We start from the raw sequence: 27,731 nt of genomic DNA on the forward strand, positions 1-27,731 counted from the left end.
ATAACACAGCCCACATAGCATATAACACAGCTCACGTAGTATCTAACAGCCCACGCACGCAGTATATAGCACAGGCCACGTAGTGTATAGCACAGGCCACGTAGTGTATAGCACAGGCCACGTAGTGTATAGCACAGGCCACGTAGTGTATAGCACAGGCCACGTAGTGTATAGCACAGGCCACGTAGTGTATAGCACAGGCCACGTAGTGTATAGCACAGGCCACGTAGTGTATAGCACAGGCCACGTAGTGTATAGCACAGGCCACGTAGTGTATAGCACAGGCCACGTAGTATATTGCACAGGCCACGTAGTATATTGCACAGGCCACGTAGTATATTGCACAGGCCACGTAGTATATTGCCCAGCCCACGTAGTATATTGCCCAGCCCACGTAGTATATTGCCCAGCCCACATAGTATATTGCCCAGCCCACATAGTATATTGCCCAGCCCACATAGTATATTGCCCAGCCCACATAGTATATTGCCCAGCCCACATAGTATATTGCCCAGCCCACATAGTATATTGCCCAGCCCACATAGTATATTGCCCAGCCCACATAGTATATTGCCCAGCCCACATAGTATATTGCCCAGCCCACATAGTATATTGCCCAGCCCACATAGTATATTGCCCAGCCCACATAGTATATTGCCCAGCCCACATAGTATATTGCCCAGCCCACATAGTATATTGCCCAGCCCACGTAGTATATAGCACAGCCATGTAGTATATTGCACAGCCCACGCAGTATATAGCAATGTGGGCATCATATCCCTGTTAAAAAAAAGAATTAAAATAAAAAATAGTTATATACTCACCTTCCGTTGGCACCGGATCCAAGCGAAGCGATTACCGAGGCTCCTAGCGTGCTCCGGTCCCAAGAGTGCATTGCGGTCTCGCGAGATGATGACGTAGCGGTCTTGCGAGACCGCTACGTCATTATCTCGCGAGACCGCAATGCATGGAGTGGTCACCGGAGCATCGCGAGGATCGGGAAAGGCCAGTTCTGGATCCGACGGACGGTGAGTATATAACGATTTATTTTTTTTTAATTAATTTTTAACATTAGATCTTTTTACTATTGATGCCGCATAGGCAGCATCAATAGTAAAATGTTGGTCACACAGGGTTAATAGCTGCGGTAACGGAGTGCGTTACCCGCGGCATAACGCGGTCCGTTACCGCTGCTATTAACCCTGTGTGAGCGCTGACTGGAGGGGATTATGGAGCGGGCACTGACTGCAGGGAGGAAGGAGCGGCCATTTTGCCGCCGGACTGTGCCCGTCGCTGATTGGTCGTGGCTGTTTTGCCGCGACCAATCAGTGACTTGGATTTCCATGACAGACAGAGGCCGCGATAAATGAATATCCGTGACAGACAGAAAGACAGAAGGAAGTGACCCTTAGACAATTATATAGTAGATATAATAAAACAGTATAAAGCCTACAGCCCTCAGATGACAAGGAGGGCAGTGATGGTTTTTTTTATTCTTTCCACGGACCTATTAGGGTATGTGCACACGCTGTGGATTTTGCTGCGGATCCGCAGCAGTTTTCCCAAAGTTTACAGTACCATGTAAACCTTTGGGAAAAAAAACCGGCTGTGCACATGCTGCGGAAAAATCCGCGCGGAAACGCAGCGGATTATTTTCCGCAGCATGTCAATTCTTTCTGCGGATTCTGCAGCGGTTTTCAACATGCACCAATAGGAAAGTGCAGTTGAAAACCCGCAGAGGAATCCGCAGAAGAAACCACGATGAAATCCGCAGTGAAAACCGCAGTGGTTTTGCACTGCGGATTTTCCAAATCCGCTGCGGAAAAATCCGCAGCAGAATCCGCAACGTGTGCACATACCCTTAACGTCCCTACAAAGGCACAAGGACAGGTAAACAGTCCCACAGACTATAATGGGTCCATGTTGGTAAAAAAAAAAAAAAGTAAGTCTGAACGAGGCCTTCTAACTGTGTGAGCCATTTCACATCGTTTTAGTTGCTGACGGATGCCTTGCGCTACCAGTTCTAGTAAGAGACTATTAAAGGCTGGTGCGGAGCATTGTTAGACAAGAACAGACATCGTAGAACAGACTCATAGTCTAGAACAATGTGACATTACAATGCACAAAAATGGGGAAATCTGTCTTTGTTGCCCATAGCAACCAATCACAGTGCAGCTTCCATTTCTCCAGAACAGAATACAGAATGAAAGCTGCGCTGTGATTGGTTGCTATGGGCAGCAAAGCAAAATTTTCTTTCAAACCACTTCCTCAGTCTCTTAATTGGTCACATCATTGTATTCACGAATGTCCAAAAATGGCTCCATGTGAACGCACCCATAACGTGCTGCTCATATTACAGTGGGTCTGCAACAAAGGCCGGCATCACAGCTGCAGCGTTTTAGGCTGTGTTCACACATTGCAGTCAGAGTTCAATCTCAACATTTTTGCAGCCATTTTTTGTGATTAAAATAATAATAATAAAAAAAAAAAACCGCACAAAGGACAAGTCACAAGATTAACAGTGATTCGTTTTGCTCTTATTCTGGTTGTTCCCCTGCGTATTGTTTTTTGCTCTTTAAATTCATCGTACACTTCCAAAGATATGGGGCCTTTTTATTTACTGCCAATTTTTGCAAACTGTACAAGGGGGAGTGGCTCTGAAGGGTAGTAATGCAGAGCAGCCTAAAGACACGCCCATGAGGATCCCACAAGCCATGCCTCCTTTTAAAGACTAATAATTTGAACTAAATAAAAAGGCCCATATCTCTGGATATACGTGGCAGATTTAAATAAAAACAAACAAAAAAAAACAAAAAAAAACACCAAAATATTCAGGGCAGCACCGGAAATAAGAGAAAAAAAAACTGGATGCTTCACCTGGTGAAAGGTCCTGTTTAAGCATCTGTAATAAGGCCATGAGTAATGTGTATCATATAGTGGAAATTATTTATTAAAATATTTTTTTGACTATATATGAACACTTGCTGTGGAGCCCCAAGATTTCTATCTACATATCTGAACTTGGCTTTAAGAAAGTCTGAAACAGTATTTTATAGTTTTTATTTTTTAACACTTAGTCTACCCTCACCTAGTCCGCCATCTTACTGATCGCGATCAACTTGACCCTTAGAATAATATAAACTGTTGATCCCCCGCTCCTGTTTAGTATGTTACACTCTTGATTTTAAAGGGAATGTCCCCAAATCACTATGTGGTCTTATAATTAATGTACACACACACACATTTAATCATTTTATCCAACATAATGCAGTTTAAACCTGCCCCATATCACTTGTGAAGGATTCCCCTCCAGGTTGTATTAACCCCTTAGTTGCCATTAGAACCATCTTGCTGTCGTTCCAGTGCTCCTGGTTGTTCTTGCGCAGTAAAGTCTCACAACTGGCGTCATATGCGGAACGGAGCTGCTCCTGTGAGTGATGATGTCAAGGAAAGGAGCAGATGGGACAGTGTATAGAGGGAATGAAAGGAGAGAGGATATACTGCAGGATGGGGCTTTGTATAGAGGGGCTAAAAAGGAGTGAAATACTGCAGAATGGGGCTGTGTATAGAGGGGTTGACAGGACTGATATATTGCTGTATTGCGCTGTATATGGTGGGTTGAGATTTGTTATTCCAATGCAGGATGGGGGGGGGGGGGGGGGGATCTTAATAAAATTGTATACACTAATATTTACACACCACTACAAGTTTTGGCTTTCAGTACTCACTCTACGTTGATGACACCAAGTTATACACATCTTCTCCTGACATGACTCCCGTACCTGTAATTACCAGTGACTCTCTCCAACATCATGTCCTCTCTCTAAGCTGAAAACGTACAAAACTGAACTTCTAGTGTATCCACCCTCTACCAACCAGAGCCTGATCTCTTCATGTGGGAGACTACAGCATGTAATTGACTAGATCCAAATCACTCACTTTGTAATATTTCCTGTTAGATAAAAACTATCCACAGGATCCACTTTTCTCCCATGGAAATGACAAAAATTGGATTTTGGTCCCTTTCTCTTTGAATATATTGGGGTAGGGGTGCTTGTTTCATTCAGATATTCAAAGTGTCCAAAGATATTAAACAGTGAAAGGGTTAACTGCAGTGATAATCCCAATATTTCTTTCCGAGTCGGATACTGTTTAGTGTGCAAAAGTTCTTATCCAGGCTTATGCATCTCCATGGTTACAGACTACAAACAAACCCTGTGTAGTCTGGTCCTGCAGTTATAGTCACTCATCTGCCCCATATTTCTTGCTAATGATTTATTTGTTTTACGAATATGCATAAAAAGTCAGAAAATGTTAAAAAAAAAGTCTGGGTCTTTATATATATTTTTTTAAATTTATTTTACTCAAGAAAAATATTTCTTATTCAATCTTTCACTGCTGAGGGAATCACCCAAGCATGGTCAACGATATGTCACAAGGATCTCCAGGACTAAAAGTGTTAAGGCATGAAAAGACAGACGAGAAGCAACCAAAAAAAATAAAATAAAATGACAACGAAATAAAATATAAAAAGTACCGGGTGTAATCATCTTCCCCCCCAAAACTACTTCCCTCGTAAACGATAATCAGTAAGAGATTGTCTTAAAATGTAAGTCATCTTCATGTTAAAGGTTAAGGCAACGCAAGCGTTGGGTTACATAAAAAACAATGAGGTCTCTGTAGAGGGGTTTATTCTGCAGGGTGAGCAGGGGCGACGATAACGTGCGGCCAGGTTATACATCCTTCTGTGTGGGGATGTAAGGTGGGGGAGGGTCCTTCTTTTCTGGCATCTTTATGGCCATCTCGTATGTAGGAAGGATGTACTGCAAGAGAAAGGATCGGTCAGTGTAAACAAGTGTTGAGAAGATGAACGAACAAAAAAAACGACAGGTGGTCAGCAGCGAGTGTGCGGTTACCTGTGGAGGGGTCTCGAAGGCGGGATACACTGCGATCTCCGGCACGTTCCTGTTATTGATGTACTTGTAGCAGTTCCACACGCAGTTGATCAGATAGGCCTGCACGGGGAAACCACAGGTTATGGAAAGGCATGACACACGAGAAGGAATGGAACGGAGGAAGCCAAGGACTAATGATCACTGGGCCAGGTGATGCCCAAAAACTGATGTATACAAGCCCCAGAGATGCCAAAAAGAAAAAAGTCTTTTATGGATACAGATGGCGGTACCATGACATTATCAGGTCCAAGCGGTGGGGCCAACCAGAGGACACTGTGTAGTATGCATGACGGGAGGCCCAATTTCCATTAATTTATTGGTACCAGACAAACTTCCCGCAGGGGAACACGAGCTGGACTATAGGAAATGCTGCTTCCAAGTGCGGGTTCAGCTATTCATGCTAATTGGTCTGTGATCTGACCGCAATGCATGGACTGGCCGTGGGTCTGCCAACCTGAGCATGACAATTTCATAAAAAAATATATGAAGCTGTCACGCTGGGTTTGGAGACCTGCAGCCAGTCCGTGCATTGTGATCAGATCCCAGTATGGGTTGTGGCTGTCGAGCAGCTGTGGAGACTCGAACATATTTTTCGAGCATGCCGAAGACACTCGGTTAGCACACGAGCGCTCGGAGAACACACCATATCCAAGCATGGTCGTATGATCAAAAACAAAAATCAACACTAAAGGCCAGATTCAGCGGGAGCAGCATATTGCAGGTGGGTGCGTTCTGAAGTATGATGTATCTTCTCACCGACTGAGAAGTTATTACTATATTCAGGGGCTGGCGTACATTTCTGCACACACTCTGCTGGTCTAAATGATGATGAATTTGTCGGAGGCTCTTGAACATGTCCCATCTGAGATCAGCAAACATTTTGAATAAGTTGGTGGAACTGTCCGGGACCGGTGTAAAAGCGTCAAGTGCTGGCAAAGGTTTACATAAATGTATACATTTGGTTTTGACCCAATCACTGACGCAGAGAATCTACTTATCGGATTATTGGTGGTGTTGTAAAGGTTTTGAAGACTCCGGTAGGTTTCGGAGCCCATCTATAGGCAGTGACCGTAGGAGTGCTGTAACGGGCAGCAGGTGGGTAACCAGTCGAGCTGCAGGGTCTCTATACAATGATAAGTATCCGCAAAGTCTTACCTTTAGAATAATTATTAAGGCGCCAGCAACCAGGACGATGAACAGGAGGCAGCTGGAGTCCATGGCAAGCATGTCATCTTTATATGGAAACTCCGGCTGTGAGAAACAGAGGGACTAAAAATTATCTTAGGTTAAGAATATTTATATTACCATAAAAGATGTACATGAGAGAGCCAGAGAAGACTAAGAAACGCCCAGCAGAGATTTCACATACTGAGCTCCAAAACCAACACGTGAATATCTTCGCAATGGAGCGCAAAATGGAAAAAAGCAGCAGAATAAGGAAAGCTCAGGGATCTTTACATGTGATGTAACGCAAATGTTATTAAAAGTTAAAAGGTCTTCTTCGACCCCCTTCATGACATGTGCTATAATCACGTGATTGCCGACTGTCCGGAGGGAGCAGGAGCTGCTGGATCCCCACAGACCCAGATCACTTCTGCTGTGGAAGCAGGAGGCAGAATTTGTCCTGTAATCAGGGATAATATACCAACCCTAGTTACAGGGACAAAAAATAAAATACATTTTTTAAAGATTGAAATTCACCTCCAAAAAGGCCTTTAGGCTGTGCGCACACGATGTGGAGTTTGTGTGGATCCGTAGCGGATTTTTCTGCGCAGAAACGCTCCAGTTCCGCATAGTGATTTACAGTACAATGTAAATCAATAGGGAAAAAAAAAAAAAGCTGTGCTAATGGTGCGGAAAAATCCGCTGCGGATTGAAGAGAAGTGCATGTCACTTCGTTTGTGTGGAACTGTGGCGTTTCTGCACCCTCCCATTATAGAAATCCGCGGTGGTAAAAACCACAGAAAATCTGCATTAATTCCGCATCAAAACCACACCTGCGGTTTCTGCCAGGAGATGCGGATTTTGTGCGGAAAATTCTGCACCCCAATCCGCAAAGTGCGCACATAGCCTAAATGATCTTATGGGTGGGAGGGGGAGGGAATATGTGAAATAAAAAATAAATAAATAAATAAATAAATAAATAAATGAATGAAACAAGGCTACACATAGCACGAAAAAAAAAAAAAAAAAGGATGCTGAATGAGAATTTTTTTTATTTTTTTTAATCTTTTGAGCCCTTAAAACTGCATGTGCCTAGTCTTAAACGGGTTAAGGGCCATTATGAAGTAAGCACATCTCAGAAGGGCACCTTGCCCTAAGAACAATCGTACATATTGTTCCAAAATCTGTGTACTAGACTCCCAATGTAATGAGCAAGACAGGTGTCACGATACCTGGTGATCGCACCAGCGTCCCGGCAGGTCTCAAGAGAAGCGGTGTCACCTGTTCTGCTCAGCTCAATGCAAAGCAGGACTGACCCCTTAACCCCTTCATGACCCAGCCTATTTTGACCTTAATGACCTCGCCATTTCTTGCAATTCTCACCAGTGTCCCTTTATGAGGTTATAACTCAAACGCTTCAATGGATCCTAGCGGTTCTGAGATTGTTTTTTTGTGACATATTGGGCTTCACGTTAGTAGTAAATTTAGGTCGATCATTTTTGTGTTTATTTGTGGGGAAAAATACAAAATAAAAAAAATCGGAAATTTGGCAAAAATTTTGAAAATTTTGCAATTTTCAAAATTTTGAATTTTTATTCTGTTAAACCAGAGAGTTATGTGACACAAAATAATTAATAAATAACATTACCCACATGTCTACTTTACATCAGCACAATTTTGGAAACAATTTTTTTTTTTTTTTGCTAGGAAGTTATAAAGGTTAAAATTTGACCAGTGATCTCTCATTTTTACAACAAAATTTACAAAACCATTTTTTTAGGGACCACCTCACATTTGAAGTCAATTTGAGGGTTCTATATGGCTGAAAATACCAAAAGTGACACCATTCTGAAAACTGCACCCCACCCCTCAAGGTGCTCAAAACCATATTCAAGAAGTTTATTAACCCTTCAGGTGCTTCACAGCAGAAGAAGCAACATGGAAGGAAAAAAAATGAACATTTCACTTTTTAGTCACAAAAATGATCTTTTAGCAACAATTATTTTTTTTATTTTCCCAAGGGTAAAAAGAGAAACTGGACCCCAAAAGTTATTGTACAATTTGTCCTGAGTACGCTGATACCCCATATGTGGGGGGAACCACTGTTTGGACGCATGACAGGGCTCGGAAGGGAAGGAGCGCCATTTGACTTTTTCACTGAAAAATTGCCTCCAATCTTTAGCGGACACCATGTTGCGTGAGAGCCCCCGTGTGCCTAAAGATTGGAGCTCCCCCACAAGTGACCCCATTTTGGAAACTAGACCCCCCAAGGAACTTATCTAGAAGCATAGTGAGCACTTTGAACCCCCAAGTGCTTCACAAATTGATCTGTAAAAATGAAAAAGTACTTTTTTCTCCCCCCCCCCCAACCAAAAAAAAAAAAAAAAAAAAATTAGGAGAAATTAGACCCCCAAAGTTGTTGTGCAATTTCTCCTGAGTACGCTTGTGCCCCATATGTTTGGGTAAACCACTGTTCGGGCGCACGTCGGGGCTCGGAAGGGAGGGAGCACCATTTGACTTTTTGAACGCAAGATTGGTTGGAATCAATGGTGGCGCCATGTCGCGTTTGGAGACCCCTGATGTGCCTAAACAGTGGAAACCCCTCAATTCTAACTCCAACACTAACCCCAACACACCCCTACCCTAATCCCAACTCTAGCCATAACCCTTAATTCCAACCCTAACCCCAACACACCCCTAACCCTAATCCCAACCCTAACCATAACCCTAACCACAAGCCTAACCCTAACCCCAACACACCCCTAATCCTAATCTTAACCCTATTTCCAACCCCAACCCTATTTCCAACCCCAACCCTAGTTCTAACCCCAACCCTAGTTCTAACCCCAACCCTAGTGGAAAAATAAAAGTAAATATATTTCCTTTATTTTAATATTGTCCTTACCTATGGGGGTGATAAAGGGGGGGGGGGGGTTTATTTATTATTTTTTTTATTTTGATCGCTGTGATAGAACCTATCACAGCGATCAAAATGTACCTGGAATGAATCTGCCGTCCGATTCGGCGGCACACTGCGCATGCGCCCGCCATTTTGGAAGATGGCGGCGCCCATGCAGAGGACGGACGGACACCGGGAGGGACACTGGAGGTCGGTAAGTATGCGGGGGTGGGATCGGACAGCGGGGGGGTGTGAGATCGGACTGCGGGGGGAGCGGACAGGAGGACGGAGGGGAGCGAAGCACAGGACGGAGGACGGGGGCGGTGGCAGATCGCGGTTTCCAGCCATGACCGATGATATTGCAGCATCAACCATGGCTGGATTGTAATATTTCACCAATTTTCATTGGTGAAATATTAAGATTGCTCTGATTGAAAGTGAAACGTCACTTTGAACAGCCAATCAGAGCGATCGTAGCCACGGGGGGGGGGGGGGTGTGTGAAGTACCACTCCCCCTGTCCCTGCAGATCGGGTGAAATCGGAGTTAACCCTTTCACCCTATCTGCTATCGGGAAGGGGTTAGTGGATACGGCTTGGTTTAATTTTGTCCAGTGGCGTCAGGCCTGAAATTTCACTCGTGTGCCCACCGCCACAGCATGGGCGCAGCCACCGCCACAGCATGGGCGCAGCCACCGCCACAGCATGGGCGCAGCCACCGAGCAGGCTTTCTCTTGGAGTCATCTGCTGTATGTACATGGAGCAGGGGCCGCACATGCTCACCAGCGCTTGGGCTCCATTCCCAGCAGCATATAGGCATCCTGAGGAAGGGAAATAAACACCATAAATGGGACACCGCCTTTAACCACTTCTTGTCCAGCCAAGATCTGGAGTATAACTGGCGTAGGTTGATCAGTAGAGGATCGTGTCCCTCTCGGAGCATTAGATCTCTGTTCGGAGGTAATAACGTACACCACCATTCACTACCACACAGGGAGAGTCCGTACTCACCAACTGCTCCAAATAGTCCTTAATCCCCGGCAAGTATGTGAGGGAGCTGATGGTGAGCAGACACGTGAGGGCGAAGTCAAACAGCTGGTAGCAGAAGAACGGGATCAGCCAGCCGCCACGGTGCTACGGGAGAGAGACACGTCACAACAGGATCCCCCGCCTCAGTACATTGATGGCAGATCCACAGCCATGGTTCCCATACACCTGAATGGTGAAGCCCGGAATACGCGGCCACCTCTGCTGGAGATTTTTGCAATAAATCTGCTGGGCGTGAGCCTACTTGAACAAAATACACACCTACATCCACGGCCGAAAGTGTTGGCACCCTTTAATTTATTCCAGAAAATTAAGTATTTTTTTTCCACAAAATTATTGCAATTACACATTTTGTTATACACTTGTTTATCTCCTTTGTGCGTATTGGAACAACACAAAAAGAAAAAGAAAAAAAAAAGGCAAGTTGGACATAATTTCACACAAAAACCTTAAAATGGACCAGACAAAAGTGTTGGCACTCAACTTGATATTTGGTTATATACACTCTTTGGAATAAAATAACTGCAATCACTTCCTATAACCATCAACAAGCTTCTTACACCTCTCACCTGGAATTTTGGACCACTCTTTTGCAAACTGCTGCAGGTCTCATATTTGTAGGTGCCTTCTCCCAACAACAGTTTTAAGATCTCACCACAGATCTCCAGCGCTTTGCTTCCATCCATTTTTGGGGGCTTCTTGAAGTATGTTTGGAGTCATTGTCCTGCTATAAGACCCATAACCTAGGATGCAAACCCAGCTTTCTGACACTGGGCACTACATTGCAACCCAAAATCCTTTGGTAATCTTCAGATTTCATGATGCCTTGCACACAGACAAGGCACCCAGGAGAAACAAAATAGCCTCAAACATATTTGAACCGCCACCATATTTGATATTTGAACCGCCGCCATATTTGATAGTAGGTACTGTGTTCTTTTCTTTGTACGCCTCATTCTTTTTTCGGTAAGCAGTAGAACGATGTGCTTCACCAAAAAGCTCTATCTTGGTCTCATCTGTCCACAAGACCCTTTCCCAGAAGGATTTTTGCTTACTCAAGTACATTTTGATAAAATGCTATGGCAAGAGACCCAGTTTATTTCATTCAAATGTCGACACAGTTCACGCTGACACCAACTCACCCTGAGCCTGCAGGACAGCTTGAATTTCTTTGGACCTTGATTTGGGCTGCTTATCCACCATCCATAAATTGTTCTCTGCCATCCACATCCAGGGAGATTACCTACAGTGACATGGGTTGTAACCTTCATTATGTTGCAAAGGAACACCAAGATCTCTGGAGATGGACTTGTAACCTTGAGATTGTTGATATTTTTCAACAATTTTGGTTCTCAAGTCCTCAGACAGTTCTCTTCTCCTTCTATTCTCCATGCTTAGTGCGGCACACACAGACACCGTAAAGATTGAGACAACTTCTCCCATTGTTATCTGGTTTCAGAGGTGATTTCCATATTGCTGCTACTTGCCACAGGCGAGTTTGAATGAGCATCACATGCTTGAAACAGAAGTAGTTTACCCACAAGTTTGAGGTTGCGTGTGAAATTATGTCCAATTTGTCTTTTTCCTGTTTCCAATACACACAAAGGAAATAAACATGTAATTGCAATAATTTTCTGGGAGAAACACTTCACTTTCTGGAACAATTTCAAGGGTGCCAACACTTTTGGCCATGACTGCATATCCATCACATGGGACAGGCCAGGTGTATCTCCATTGGAAGTGATCTGCCCCTATCCAGTGACTCCAGAGAAAGCTATTATAAACTGTACACATTCTCAACTTATACATTGTGGGGTTTAAAGCAAATGCAAAGTCTCATACGGACGCCCCCGAGGATTTGGCATGACCATTATATGACATGATCGGTAGCTCTCCTGGGCTCAGCAGACACTACTAGTCATCATGGGATTATTCGGCAGCTCACTAGTTAGCTGCGGCTCTTATGTACTCACAGTGATTGCTCCGTAAACCATCATTGCACTCATAGTAAACATCAGCAGGGAGATGGCAAACAGGACACAGGCGTTCTCTGCAAAACAAAGCAGCGGGACGTCACAGGACAGACCGTGCAAACACCTACGTCACTCAGTATTAAGCCGTGCCATTTATACGCAGCCAAAGCCAGGAAGGACTGGAATCAAAGAGAGTGTGGGAGAAAGAAAAGGTCTACTGCCTCAGCTGGCCGGGCGCCATTCTGGCCTTGTCACAAAAATAAAAGTGCACCCGTGATTCCAGCTCAGCAGGAAAGTAACATTACAGGCAGCTTGTATGTTATACTCCATGTATCTAATACAATGAGCCACCACATAGCCCCCTATATACAACAACATGAGCCCCTCCTCTGAGGCCCCATAGCCCCTATATACAGCATGAGCCCACCCCCCCGCGCCCCCTACATACAGCATGAGCCCACACCCCCTACATACAGCATGAGCCCACACCCCCTACATACAGCATGAGCCCACACCCCCTACATACAGCATGACCACCATACACATACAGTATAAGCACGCCCCCATATACTGCAAAAGCCCCCCCAGCCCCTATATACAGCATGAGCCCACACCCCGCGCCCCTTATATGAGCGTCCCCCCAACACGAGCCCCCCCCACACACACACCATGAGTCCTGACCCCACCGACATACATAATGAGCCCCCCACACACACGCAGCATGAGCGCCCCCACCCATATACTGCAGAAGCCCCCCCAAGCCCCATAGCTCCTATATACAGCATGAGCCCCCCAACACCCACATAATGTAAAAGACCCCCAGCCCCATAGCTCCTATATACAGCATGAGCCCCCCCAACACCCACATAATGTAAAAGCCCCCCAGCCCCATAGCCCCTATATACAGCCTCCTGTACACAACACCCCACACACATGGAGAAACAGAACCGCTCTGCACTATTGCACACCACATTCTGCTCCTCTCTGCTGTAGGTGTTGAGCTCCATTTTAACATCACTTCTCTTATAAATCGAACCTCAATACACTATATCATGTCATTCCACAATGTGTTTTTCCTCCCATAGGGTTTATCTATATGTGCCATCATCTTTGAGCAGATCATCGATTTAGAGAAGGCTCGGGTCATCTGCAGAGTTGAGAGCCCTGAGACCTCCCTGTATACAGACAACCTATATCCATCTCCCGCGGTAACTCCTCACCTGCCACTTTCTCCGAGGCGTAATAGTTCCCGATCACTTCATACTGAATGTCGACTGAGGGCACGGTGTCGGGGTGGGTGACTTTCACGGTCAGAAGTATTCCCATTAGCAGGTTCACCACCTACAAGAGGGAAAACGAAAATCTGGTTAAACTGTAAAACGCCGGCTGCACTGATGACTCCACATCAGACAGAGGCAGCGAGAAGAGAGTGGCCGGACTAGGACAGCCAGGACACAGACGAACCGGCGTACTACAAGTGCAATCCACGCCGCAGCTCAATCTAAGAATATTTCTACAATAAGGAAAGCTTATATTCACCTCTCACACCGACACCGTTCCAGTGATGTCTGCGCCCAGTTGCAATTGTTAGGTCACGTGAGGGCTGCAATCAGCAATCGCTGACTGACTGCAGCCTTTAGAGCGGACGTCTGATCTGACAATACGGATGAGCGGCAGCCAGTCACTGAATGGCTGCAGCGCTCAGAGTCAGCGCTAACATCACTGGAGGAAAATATAAGCTTTTCTTATTTTATTAGGGCTTCTAAAGAAAAGGGTTGTCCGAGTAGTGGACAACCTCTGAAGCACTTCTCTCCCGAATTAGTCAGCGGTGTGTGGGTTCAGCATCGATTTGGCTGTAATTAAAGGTCAGATACTCAGTGTGAACGGACCCCAATGCTGTGACGGAGCGAGGTCTGCAGTGCACATATCCACCCTATCTATTCTACGCAGCGCGAGGCAGGGATGGATGGGTGCTTCAGGCCGGCAGGGAATGTCCTGCCTCCAGTACTGCACACTCACTACAGCAGCTTCCCACTCTTCACTCCCATCCCCGATATTCCCAGGCAACAATCTCATATTTGTAAGGAAAACAAACTCTGCGACAAGGTCGATAACCTGGTTCCCCGCCAGCACGGCTGACATTCAGACTGAACTAAGCCCGACGTAACAAGCACTTCTGCACTATCAACGCAAGATCATACACAGCTGAAAAACTGATGTCAGAAGCCAAACTTCGATGGTGTGATCGCCACATCTGACCCTACTCATGGCTTTGCTTTACTGACCAGACACCCAAATTTCCACAACCGTCAGTAATACATTTCCTTTTTTGTTTTCCCATCTGCACAGCTTCATTCCTAAACCGATTTCTCCCTCTACAGCCCAGGAAGGGTCGCTGCCTCCTTGTAATGATGCCGAGGAGTAAGTAACCGCCTCTCCACACTGCAGTCTACCTAAAGGGAACATGCAGGAATCGAATGCTTACATCCTGTGTAACAGGAATACTGGATCAGGGCTACCAGAAGAAAGTGAGGTTTTATTCACCCTCTAGGTCATCGAGGTGGTGTGCTGTCTGTAATCATTCACCAGCACATTGATTACGGCCATGCTCACGGTGCAGCGATCGGTGATGGAAAGTGAGTGGCTGTAAAGAGAATACTACTTCACTTTATACCGGCAGCCCCTGTTCCAGTAATTCGGCTATATAGGATTTAAACTCGTGTAGATTACTGCTATATCTGCAGGTAATTAGCATTTCTGGACGTGACAGATCTTCCTAAAACTTTCCTCCCTTTCTACAGCATGCTCTGCCCTCCCTAATAACTGATGCCTTCCCCCCCCTCCACACTTTGACCCCACCACGGCAACCTCTAATACTGAGAGAAGGGATGGATAGAGCATAGAGCCAACGGCAGGACAGCGAGCTATGTATAAGTTTTGCACAGATGCAACAACTGCAAAACGGAGAAGAAAAAAAAATTAAAAAGCAGAGTGTAGTCTTTAAAGAACGACAAAAATTTAGTAAATAAATGTAATCCGTGTTACGGCTCCATTGCAGCCATGTCTTTACAAAGTCACGGTGACAGGTTTCCTTTAAGGCATCACTTGCTCAATAAAACTTGTTTTGCACAAACCCTTGGCATTCATCATGGCTTCAGCATTTCTTGGTTTATACATAAACTGCCCAGACTGGATCTCTCAAGGCCATAACACTCGCCCGGGGCAAAGTCAATGTCTTCGGCTATGTGCTCAGTTTTATTTCAGTCATTCAAAATATGTACGATTTTCATGCAGAAACCACTTCAGGAAACACCTCTTTTGGGTAATTTTCATCTTCCTGAAATGTGTCCTGAAAAAGTGGTAAGTTTTTTTTTCCCCCTAAAGCATCCTTTGCAGCCTTGTGATTGTACGGTGCCAATTTTGGATTGCATCACACTCGCACATAGAATTCTACCGATACTTTGGAGAGGGGGGGAAAGGAGGACTCCACTCGGGATGACAGTGCAGTCTGATTTCTGCTGATTCACAATGCAGAAATCTTGTTCTCGCTCCTCCTCTCCCCAGTGCCGCCGTTCCCTCCCTTCCCCAGTGCCGCCGTTCCCTCCCCTCCCCAGTGCCGCCGTTCCCTCCCTTCCCCAGTGCCGCCGTTCCCTTCCTTCCCCAGTGCCGCCGTTCCCTCCCTTCCCCAGTGCCGCCGTTCCCTCCCTTCCCCAGTGCCGCCGTTCCCTCCCTTCCCCAGTGCCGCCGTTCCCTCCCCTCCCCAGTGCCGCCGTTCCCTCCCTTCCCCAGTGCCGCCGTTCCCTCCCTTCCCCAGTGCCGCCGTTCCCTCCCTTCCCCAGTGCCGCCGTTCCCTCCCTTCCCCAGTGCCGCCGTTCCCTCCCCTCCCCAGTGCCACCGTTCCCTCCCCTCCCCAGTGCCACCGTTCCCTCCCCTCCCCAGTGCCACCATTCCCAGGTCGCTGGATTAGTAACAAGTTGCTTTGTTAGCTCATTACTTTTTTTTGCTTTGTTTAAAAAACAAAAATACATGATTGAAAGTCCCTTTAATTGTGGGCTTGTAGCCCCCAAGTCAGCCCTGCCACAGTTGCCGGATATGAAATACAACTTTTTAGAGCACCGACACCCAGCTGCCAAGGGGGACACCCAACTACGGCCATGCTCCGGCTTTGCTAGTGTTGCCGCCTTCTGTGCCCAGTCCTGACCATGGTAAAGGGCACACCCGAATACTCAGGAACACCAGTTGCGAAATAGACGACCATATAAAAGCCAATTCTTCCAAATTCCTTATCTAAGCCAATCGTAAAAAAAAAAAAAAAAAAGTTGTTGATTAGAAAATTAAATTTCTCAATGCCCTGGCAGGGTGAGTGGGTGTAAAGTGCATTTCTAGAGAACCTGGCACGTCCGTGCCGTACACAAACATCCCACTTGTTGCAGTAAAGCATGGGGTAACGCTTCACTTATCCTAAGGTGGCGCTCTAATTCTCTAGAGAAGCTTCTAATAAAAATGAATTCAATATCTGAGAGCAGATTCTCTTTGAATGGAGCCCGGCAGCACAGAATGACCAAGCACAGGCGCACGGTGCACCCTTGGTGGGGCCACACATCTACGTGCACCTTCCCACCTACTTGCTTTCCTGCTATCCCTTCTCTGGCTCTAGAAATATAAAACCAGAGCTAAATCACACAAAAAAAAAAAAAAAAAAAGAGGGGGTGGAGATGGAGTGAAAACCTGTAGGTGGGAAAGTTAAGATCAGAATTGCAGAAATGGTTCCCACCTGAGCTCACTCCCCCTTTTCTGGTCAGGCACCGTTTCGCCCCTATAAGTAAGGGGGCAGCAGGCGCTCCAGTCCCACCTAGATTGGTGAATTTCTCAACTGCGGCTCCTTGGTGATCTACTATAATGGCTAACCATTTGCATTCAGGATGGCAGTAGCTGATGACCATCTTAGAAGCTCGGCGGTCAGCACTGTCGCTTTGCAGTCCAGGCCAAGAACATCTGCTTGGAGTTTTTATGTTCTCCTGGGTCTTGTCCGGGCTCAATGGATGCTGCCCAGATGACTGGTAAAATGACCAAGGAGCTCGAGCAACAAAAGGAAATAACGCAATGAAATTCATTTTCTTTGAGTGCCCCGTTATCCCATAGCGAGGAGGAATCTGCAGGAGGCAGCGTTGGAGAAAGCCATAAGAAAACATCTGCTCCCGATACCAGAGAGTAGAAGAATGGTGCCCAGATGGAGGTAACAACGTTCTCCTGGCATTGCCACCAGCTGCGGTTCTGCCCGGACACACAGAGGAAGTCTCTCCAGGATGTTTCCACCATGTAGGACAAGACGATAAGGTCAGACCAGGCAATTTCATGGGAAAAGAACAAGAAAACAAAACACAGACATGAAGAAGAACATCAGGAAATGACTACTGGACAGCCAGGAGCACTACTTGTGTGACCGACAGTGTCGGAGGTCAGAGCACGTTACATCAGCAGAGATTACACCGACATCGCACTTAATACGCCAGACATAAGGTCAGGACTGATGAGGTCCTGGAAAGCCCTGGAGGCCATTACATCAGGAGCCAATCTCAGGCACATCCATGTCATATGCGCATAAAGTGGATATACATCAGAGCACGAGGTCACAAAAACTCAAAGCTCCTCCTATTTTGAGGTTCAGAACAAGATATACAGAATGGGGAAAAAAAAACAAACAAAAAAAAGACAGCACACCGACAATGCACATGGATCACAGTTGCAGTATCAACCTAAAAAGCCTCCTAAAGTAATAGGACGTCTGAGAACCTGTTCCCATTAGAGAAACGCTATCACATTTCCACAGGGAAGTGCAAACACTGATACATAATACTCCAAAAGGAAAAATGGCAATCTGTAAACCGAAGGCAGAAATGCAAAAGAGAACTACCGACCGGAAAAACCTCCTAATTTCACAATTCAGGAAATTATTCACCATAAGCACCAACTTCACATCTCCAAACCCTTCACGCGTCTGTGGCACGAAACTGTAGGGGGTCTCCTGATCTGAATATCCCACCTATAGGCTGTCAGGGTCTCGAGACCCCCACCGCCAGGCCGAGAATCACAGACTGACACATAGACCAGTGACTGCGGCCTGTGAGAGGCAGAATATAAACCCCGGGATCCTCCCGCAGTCACTGACTGCACAGAACACAAGCACCATGCAGTGTAAGGGGAGGCCGTGCCAAACAACAGCTCCGAAACGGCCAGCCACAGGATAAAGTGCAATGTGTAGGAAGAAACCTTCAGTGGAGTCACCACCCAAAATATTCATGGTATATTGCCATAAAGTTATCACTGTCTGACCGGTGGCGGTCCTACTGCTGAAAAGTGCAGCAAATCCCGAGGTCCTGTACAATGACTGACAATACAGGATCCACCATTCACAATAGGTGATGTCACAGCTCACCTCCTCCTGAATAATGACTGATAACACCTCTATATACAGTAGCTAACACAGGATCCACCATTCACAATAGGTGATGTCACAGCTCACCTCCTCCTCCTGTACAATGACTGATAACACCTCTATATACAGTAGATGACACAGGATCCACCATTCACAATAGGTGATGTCACAGCTCACCTCCTCCTCCTGTACAATGACTGATAACACCTCTATATACAGCAGATAACACAGGATCCACCATTCACAATAGGTGATGTCACAGCTCACCTCCTCCTGTACAATGACTGATAACACCTCTATATACAGCAGATAACACAGGATCCACCATTCACAATAGGTGATGTCACAGCTCACCTCCTCCTCCTCCTGTACAATGACTGATTTAAGTACATTTTTCACATCAGAGCAACATGTCAGATGTTTTGACCTGTTGATCTCTGGAGCCCTTCACCGGCTCCAGCGCTGTGCATAGCCAGATGTCTGCGCAGTCAACGCTCTGCTTACTCTCTCCATGGATGAGTAGAGCTAAACACAACTGTAGGGGCGCAGCGCTCCACTGAGCACTCTCGCCTTTTGTTGCTATGACATGTCAAATGTTTCTCAAAGTTTATTAACCCTTTAAGATTCCTCGATTTAAGCGCTTTTCATAGAGGAGTGACTGGAAAATACTGACGGGGATAAAATGGTCGTGCATGAATGACAGAACAAACTAATTACAGGCAGCAATGATCACAAGTACGATTACAGCAAAGTCACACCTAAATATATACTGTACTTTTAAAGGGAACCTGTCACCCCCAAAATCGATGGGGAGGTAAGCTCACCCTCATCAGGGGTTTATCTACAGCATTCTGTAATGCTGTAGATAAGCCCCCGATGTAAATCCTACAACGAAGCCTGGAGTAAATATACACCCAAAAGTATAATTTACTAAAATTCAAATATTATAATATAGCATACATAAAAGAACAAAAATACATAAACAAAGTGCTCATAGCATACACGTACAGGGACCCTGACTACTGCAAGTAACACCATGTAAACACTAACAGGCAGAGAACCGCTCAGTATAAAGCTGAGTACGGTTCAGATGACCATATCTGACGGAATATGTGTCTCCCATGTAACCCTTTATGCCTATATAGGCCAAATTAAAGGACCGATAGAGCCATGTCTGTCTTACCCATTATTGTTGGTGCCAGTGTCAGTCCCGCTGCCCCAACGCGCGTTTCGCGTTGGGCTTCCTCGGGGGGCGTCCCACTCCGATGGGTGTCTCAGGTCCGCTCCGGCGCCTCCTATCTTCATTCCATGACGTCCTCTTCTGGTCTTCACGCCGCGGCCCCGGCGTACTTTGTCTGCCCTGTTGAGGGCAGAGCAAAGTACGCCTGCGCCGGAGCCGCGGCATGAAGACAAGAAGAGGACGTCATCATAAAAAGATGGGAGGCGCTGTACCGGACCTGAGACGCCCATCGGAGCGGGACCGCCCCTGGGTGAGTATAATCTAACCTCTTTTTATCCTCTTTCAGGTTACATCGGGGGCTTATCTACAGCATTACAGAATGCATTAGGGTATGTGCACATGTTGCGGATTTCTTGCAGAAATTTCCTGAAGAAAACCGGAAATTTTCTGCAAGAAATCCGCATTTTTTTTTTTTGCGTTTTCTTTCCGTTTTTTTCGCGTTTTTTTAGCATTCTGCAAGCGTAATTAGCTTGCAGAATGCTAAAGTTTTCCAAGCGATCTGTAGCATCGCTTGGAAAACTGACTGACAGGTTGGTCACACTTGTCAAACATAGCGTTTGACAAGTGTGACCAACTTTTTACTATAGATGCTGCTTATGCAGCATCTATAGTAAAAGATAGAATGTTTAAAAATAATAAAAAAAATAAAAAAATGCTTATACTCACCCAGACATCTCCTCACCGGCGTCCGTTCCTCTTCCTATAGCTGGTCTGTGCGCACAGGACCTTCCGTGACATCACGGTCACGTGAGCGGTCACATGACCGCTCACGACCAATCACAGGACAGTGACGTCATCGGCAGGTCCTTCACCGCACACCAGCTACAGGAACCGAAGCGACAGCGTGCAGTGGAGGCGGGAAGACATCGAGGGTGAGTATAGGACTGTTTTTTTATTTTAATTCTTATTTTTTGACCAATTATATGGTGCCCAGTGCGTGGAGGAGAGTCTCCTCTCCTCCACCCTGGGTACCAACCGCACATAATCTGCTTACTTCCCGCATCGTGGGCACAGCCCCGTGCGGGAAGTAAGCAGATCAATGGACCCCTAGGTGTGCGGAATCCCCTGCAATTCCGCATTTTAATGAACATGTTGCTTTTTTTTCCGCGATGCGATTTTTTCGCGGAAAAAAAGGCTACATTTGCACAAAAAATGCGGAATACACTTAAAATAATAGGAGGCATATGTAAGCGTTTTTTTCTCGTTTTTATAGCAAAAAACGCGAAAAAAACGCGAAAAATACTTAACGTGTGCACATGGCCTTACAGAATGCTGTAGATAAGCCTCTGATGAGGGTGAGCTTACCTCACCATCGATTTTGGAGGTGACAGGTTTCCTTTAATTTCAGAGATGACAATGTCAGAAATTTGTAAGATCTTTTTTTTTTTTTTTTTTTATATTTGAATATTTTTAAAAACCTTGGTTTCTTCTTTTCACCTTAATTTATAGTCCCTTTTGGGATTTGATCCTGTGATCATCTTATCACTTGTGCTTCTCACAAAATTAGAATATCATCAAAAATTTATTTCAGTTCTTCAATATGAAAAGTGAAACTCATATTATATAGAGTCATTACACACAGAGTGATCTATTTCATGTGTTTATTTCCGTTAATGATTGTGGCTTACAGCCACTGAAAACCCAAAAGTCATTATCTCAGTAAATTGGAATAATTAACAAAAAAAAACTGCAAAGGCTTCCTAAGCATTTACAAAGGTCCCTTAGTCTGTTTCAGTAGCTCCACAATCATGGGGAAGACTGCTGAGTTGACAGGTGTCCAGAAAGCAGTCACTGACACACTCCACAAGGAGGGGAAGCCACAAAAGGTCATTGCTAAGAAGCTGGCTGCTCACAGAGTGCTGTATCCAAGCATATTAATGGAAAGGTGAGTGGAAGGTAAAAGTGTGGTAGAAAAAAGTGCACAAGCAACCGGGATAACCGCAGCCTTGAAAGGATTAAGAAAAGGCCATTCAGAAATTTGGGAGAGATTCACAAGGATTGGACTGCTGCTGGAGTCATTGCTTCAAGAGCCACCACATGTAGACGTATCCAGGACATGGGCTACAAGTGTCACATTCCTTGTGTCAGCCACTCATGACCAATAGACAATGCCAGAAATGTCTTACCTGGGCCAAGGAGAAAAAGAACCGGACTGTTGTCAGTGGTCCAAGGTGTTGTTTTCAGATGAAAGTAAATTTTGCATTTCATTTGGAAATCAAGGTCCCAGAGTCTGGAGGAAGAGTGGAGAGGCCACAATCCAAGCTGCTGGAGGTCTAGTGTGAAGTTTCCACAATCAGTGATGGTTTGGGGAGCCATGTCATCTGCTGGTGTAGGTCCACTGTGTTTTATCAAGACCAAAGTCAGCGCAGCCGTCTACTAGGAAATGTTAGGGCACTTCATGCTTCCCTCTGCTGGCAAGCTTTTTGGAGATGGAAATGTCATTCTCCAGCAGGACTTGGCACCTGTCCACACTGCCCAAAGTACCAATACCTGGTCTACAAACAACAGTATCACTGGGCTTGACTGGCAGCAAACTCGCCTGATCTTAACCCCATAGAGAATCTATAGGATATTGTCAAGAGGAAGATGAGACCAGACCCAACAATGCAGACAAGCTGAATACTGCTATCAAAGCCACCTGGGCTTCCGTAACCCCTCAGCAGTGCCACAGGCTGATCGCCTCCATGCCACGCCGCATTGATGCAGTAATTGATGCAAAAGGAGCCCGGACCAAGTATTGAGTGCATTTACTGATCATACATTTCAGTAGGCCAACATTTCGGATTTTAAAATCATTTTTCAAGCTGGTGTTATAAAGTATTCTAATTGACTGAGATAATGACTTTTGGGTTTTCATTGGCTGTAAGCCATAATCATCAACATTAACAGAAATAAACACCTGAAATAGATCACTCTGTCTGTAATGACCATATATAATATGAGTTTCACTTTTTGTATTGAACTGAAATAAATTATATTGTTGATTATATAATTTTGTGAGACGCTCCTGTATATACACAGCAATAAACACTAATGTATACAGAGAAGATGAGGAGTTACCAGCAGCGACTGGAGCTCTGATCGCTGTCACTACAGACGGCATCGGTTAGGTAACAGCCAGGACTCGCAGTAAGGAGAGGTCCCTGCCCCTGTGCTCCTCCATACACCCACCAGGCACACGCTACATTAGGAGGGTGTTAGTAGTGGAGGCATCCTGACATTAGGGCATCACCCTGCAGTAACTCACAGGGGAAGCTTCTGTGTGCGGGTCAGGAACATATCAGAAGACAGGAAGATACCAGGAGACAAGAAGACACCCCTCCCTGCAGGAGGCGAAATCACCAAACCACATAACTAACCAGATAGTTCAGTAGAAATAGAAACCAAGGAGGAAATGCTGCAGATGTGGAGGAGACATGGCGGAGGCCGCACCTGCCATAGAGGACGAGGAGGCTGCGGGACCTCCTAGCTGCACATTGTGGCCATCTCCTCCGTCCCCTCACCATCATGTGCCACGTACCGCCTGCACCCCATCAGCGCATGTGCCCACCTGTCACACCCTATACCCCTCTACACTGTACCACTCACTATTTTGTCCCTGGATTTTGATGCTTTTCTTTTGACCTCTCCCTACTACCTCTCACAGCCCATCACGGCCCCGTGTCACTCACGTTCCTCTCCCCATATCTCACGTGCCTGCGTCTCACGCACACGTCCACCCCGTGCCTGCGTCTCACGCACACGTCCACCCCGTGCCTGCGTCTCACGCACACGTCCACCCCCCCGTCCCTGCTTCTTACACAGGCCACCCTGTCCTTTATGTTCAGCCCCCTGCATCTCACATACGCCCCCCCCCTGTGCCCCTCTTATGTACATCTGCTGCCCCTTACATCCTCCCCGTATGTATGCCCTACTGCTGGCCCCCGTTATGCATATCCTGCCCCCTAGCCACAGTGCCCATATCTTACATACGTCCCCCAGCTGCACTGTGCCCATGTTATACGTAGGCCTCCTTGTTGCCCTTTACTTTACGTTCGTCCCCAATCTTATGTACACCCGCTGCCCCCGTACCTTACCGTATATTGTACGTACGTCCCAAGTATCTTACCATATGGCCCTCTTGCCTCCCCCTAGCCGCCCTGTGCCCCTATTCTACCACCCACACAGCCTACCATATGACCCCCGGCTGCCTCATGCACTATGTCCCCCCTGGCCACCCCCTGACTGTCTGTTGCCTCCCTGCGCTGCCCCACTTGCCCTATGTCCTCCCCTCGCCTCCCTGCGCTGCCCCACTTGCCCTATGTCCTCCCCTCGCCTCCCTGCGCTGCCCCACTTGCCCTATGTCCTCCCCTCGCCTCCCTGCGCTGCCCCACTTGCCCTATGTCCTCCCCTCGCCTCCCTGCGCTGCCCCACTTGCCCTATGTCCTCCCCTCGCCTCCCTGCGCTGCCCCACTTGCCCTATGTCCTCCCCTCGCCTCCCTGCGCTGCCCCACTTGCCCTATGTCCTCCCCTCGCCTCCCTGCGCTGCCCCACTTGCCCTATGTCCTCCCCTCGCTGCCCCACTTGCCCTATGTCCTCCCCTCGCTGCCCCTCTTGCCCTATGTCCTCCCCTCGCCTCCCTGCGCTGCCCCTCTTGCCCTATGTCCTCCCCTCCCTGCGCTGCCCCACTTGCCCTATGTCCTCCCCTCGCCTCCCTGCGCTGCCCCACTTGCCCTATGTCCTCCCCTCGCCTCCCTGCGCTGCCCCACTTGCCCTATGTCCTCCCCTCGCCTCCCTGCGCTGCCCCACTTGCCCTATGTCCTCCCCTCGCCTCCCTGCGCTGCCCCACTTGCCCCATGTCCTCCCCTCGCCTCCCTGCGCTGCCCCTCTTGCCCCATGTCCTCCCCTCGCCTCCCTGCACTGCCCCTCTTGCCCCATGTCCTCCCCTCGCCTCCCTGCACTGCCCCTCTTGCCCCATGTCCTCCCCTCGCCTCCCTGCACTGCCCCTCTTGCCCCATGTCCTCCCCTCGCCTCCCTGCACTGCCCCTCTTGCCCCATGTCCTCCCCTCGCCTCCCTGCACTGCCCCTCTTGCCCCATGTCCTCCCCTCGCCTCCCTGCACTGCCCCTCGCCTCCCTGCACTGCCCCTCGCCTCCCTGCACTGCCCCTCGCCTCCTCCGTCACAGCACGGCCCGGGCTCCCGCACGTTGCTGGGCTGCAGAGCTCCTGCCGGCCGCCGCCAGCACCGGGCTCCCCGTCCTCCTCACCATGTACTTAGTGCCCAGGATGATGGTCCCGGTCCGGACATGGCAGCAGCCGCAGCACCTGGTGCTGTACAGCCGGTCCCGGCTCCGCTTCAGATTCATGCTGCGTATCTCTCTCCCTCCGTTACTGCTTCTTCTTCTTGTCGGATTCTACACGAAGAGCCCTGGACGTCACACGTTAACGTGCTTCGTCACGGACGTGGAGGCGGGGCCAGAGACCTGGGGCGCCATCTTTGCAGAGGGCAAATAACGCTTCCCAGATCCTAGCGGCCATCTTTGATGTTGGCATGGTAAAGTATGATCCAATCAGAGTTCGTTAGTTTCCGGTGTTGTTGATGTAACGCACGCGTTGGCCGCCAGGTGTCGCTGCTCTGCGCTTGTGCTGACAGCTGCTGCTGAGTCCTGAAAACTTTTCTTTCTGTGTTGTGTTGAACTGTATAAATAAAGTTATAAAAAGTGTGGGGAGAAGCTGCGGACAGTCGCCCCGCGGGGCATCATGGGACTAGTGTCCCTGGGTGGGCGGTGGGCTATTACCCCACGCCTGGTGTGTCCTGTGACCCAGGCACTGAATGGCCAGTGGCAGAGACTGAGCTCTGGCCCTCAGAGGGGCCCATGTGACTGCAGACTTGTGGCTCCTCACGTGCACTGTCAGGAGTCTCAGGAAGTCATGTGACCACAGCTCTGCGATTTGCATACATGCGGTCACGTGCCAACTAGTTGTGTATGGCCTCTCTCAATACAAGGCGGACAAGTCTAGTCAGGATGTGACCAGTAGTATGCAAATCACTTACTTGTGGTCACATGGCTGCCTGCTCCCAGTGCTGGAGATTCCTGACTGCATGTGAGGATTCACAAGGCCGCAGTTACATAGAGTGTCTGCAGACCTCCTTTAAGGGGTTAAGGAGCAGCAGTCAGCGCTTGCTCGGTCACTACTGTTGGCGGCGATGCTGTCTGGACAAGAGTTGTCACCGGCTGTGTGTGCATATTATATGGAGGACTATGGGGAGTGCTTATTACTATGTGAAGAACTATAGGGAGTGTATTATACTATATGGAGAACCATGGGGAGTGCATTATACTATATGAAGGCCTATGGGGAGTGCATTATACTATATGAAGGACTATGGGAAGTGCATTATACTATATGAAGGACTATGGGGGTGCATTATACTATATGAAGGACTATGGGGAGTGCAGTATCTACTATATAATTGTCTAAGGGGTACTTCCATCTTTCTGTCTGTCTGTCTTTCTGTCTGTCTGTCATGGATATTCATTGGTCGCGGCCTCTGTCTGTCATGGAATCCAAGTCGCTGATTGGTCTCGCCAGCTGCCTGTCATGGCTGCCGCAACCAATCAGCGACGGCCACAGTCCGATTAGTCCCTCCCTACTCCCCTGCAGTCAGTGCCCGGCACCCGCTCCATACTCCCCGCAGTCACCGCTCACACAGGGTTAATGCCAGCGGTAACGGACCGCGTTATGCCGCTGGTAACTCACTCCGTTACCGCCGCTATTAACCCTGTGTGACCAAGTTTTTACTATTGATGCTGCCTATGCGGCATCAATAGTAAAAACATCTAATGTTAAAAATAATTAAAAAAACCAAAAATCATTATATACTCACCTTCCGCCGCCTTTCCCGCTCCTCGCAATGCTCCGGTGACCGGTCCATGCAAGCGGCAGGTTCCGGTGCTGAGGATGGTCTGCAAGAAGGACCTTCCATGACGTCACGGTCATGTGACCGTGACGTCATCACAGGCCCTGCGCGCCTGCGCGAGAGCGACATCATCACACCCTGGGACCAGAAGCTGCCGCCTGCACCGCACACAGGCGACAGAACTACAAGTGTACTCTCGGAAGGTGAGTATATATTTATTTTTAATTTTTTAACCTGTGACATACGTGGCTGGGCAATATACTACGTAGATGGGCAATATACTACGTGGCTCTGTGCTGTATACTACGTAACTGGGCAATATACTACGTAACTGGGCAATATACTACGTCACTGGGCAATGTACTACGTAACTGGGCAATATACTACGTCACTGGGCAATGTACTACGTAACTGGGCAATATACTACGTCACTGGGCAATATACTACGTGGCTGGGTAATATACTACGTCGCTGTGCAATATACTACGTGGCTCTGTGCTGTATACTACGTAACTGGGCAATATACTACGTCACTGGGCAATATACTACGTCACTGGGCAATATACTACGTGGCTGGGCAATATACTACGTCACTGGGCAATATACTACGTGGCTGGGTAATATACTACGTCGCTGTGCAATATACTACGTGGCTCTGTGCTGTATACTACGTAACTGGGCAATATACTACGTCACTGGGCAATATACTACGTCACTGGGCAATATACTACGTGGCTGGGCAATATACTACGTCACTGGGCAATATACTACGTAACTGGGCAATATACTACGTCACTGGGCAATATACTACGTAACTGGGCAATATACTACGTGGCTGGGCAATATACTACGTCACTGGGCAATATACTACGTCACTGGGCAATATACTACGTAACTGGGCAATATACTACGTCACTGGGCAATATACTACGTAACTGGGCAATATACTACGTCACTGGGCAATATACTACGTAACTGGGCAATATACTACGTGGCTGGGCAATATACTACGTCACTGGGCAATATACTACGTCACTGGGCAATATACTACGTAACTGGGCAATATACTACGTCACTGGGCAATATACTACGTAACTGGGCAATATACTACGTAACTGGG

The 27,731-nt window shown here is 47.3% G+C and overlaps 1 protein-coding gene across 1 annotated transcript; it reads right to left on the bottom strand.

Annotated features, from left to right (window-relative positions):
* Window positions 1-4,334: 4,334 nt before the first annotated feature.
* Window positions 4,335-25,155, bottom strand: LAPTM4A (lysosomal protein transmembrane 4 alpha). Its single transcript, XM_077291478.1, has 7 exons — window positions 24,957-25,155; window positions 13,256-13,376; window positions 12,036-12,112; window positions 10,027-10,149; window positions 6,111-6,206; window positions 4,917-5,015; window positions 4,335-4,823 (listed from the first exon to the last, which is right to left on the bottom strand). Exons 1-7 carry the CDS (start codon window positions 25,053-25,055, stop codon window positions 4,734-4,736), a joined length of 705 nt encoding a protein of 234 aa, XP_077147593.1. The 5' UTR covers window positions 25,056-25,155; the 3' UTR covers window positions 4,335-4,733.
* Between the last annotated feature and the right edge of the window lie 2,576 nt (window positions 25,156-27,731).

This window comes from Ranitomeya variabilis, chromosome 2 (genome assembly GCF_051348905.1).
Source record: "Ranitomeya variabilis isolate aRanVar5 chromosome 2, aRanVar5.hap1, whole genome shotgun sequence".
Classification (NCBI taxonomy): domain Eukaryota; kingdom Metazoa; phylum Chordata; class Amphibia; order Anura; family Dendrobatidae; genus Ranitomeya; species Ranitomeya variabilis.

Bases quoted from the DNA above. Each gene is read 5' to 3' on its own strand.
- LAPTM4A (XM_077291478.1), bottom strand. From the start codon at position 25,055: ATGAATCTGAAGCGGAGCCGGGACCGGCTGTACAGCACCAGGTGCTGC. The intron at 13,377-24,956 runs GTGAGGAGGACG...TCCCTCTTGTAG, and splicing joins TCCTGGGCACTAAGTACATG to GTGGTGAACCTGCTAATGGG. The intron at 12,113-13,255 runs GTGAGGAGTTAC...TTTGTTTTGCAG, and splicing joins CGCCTCGGAGAAAGTGGCAG to AGAACGCCTGTGTCCTGTTT.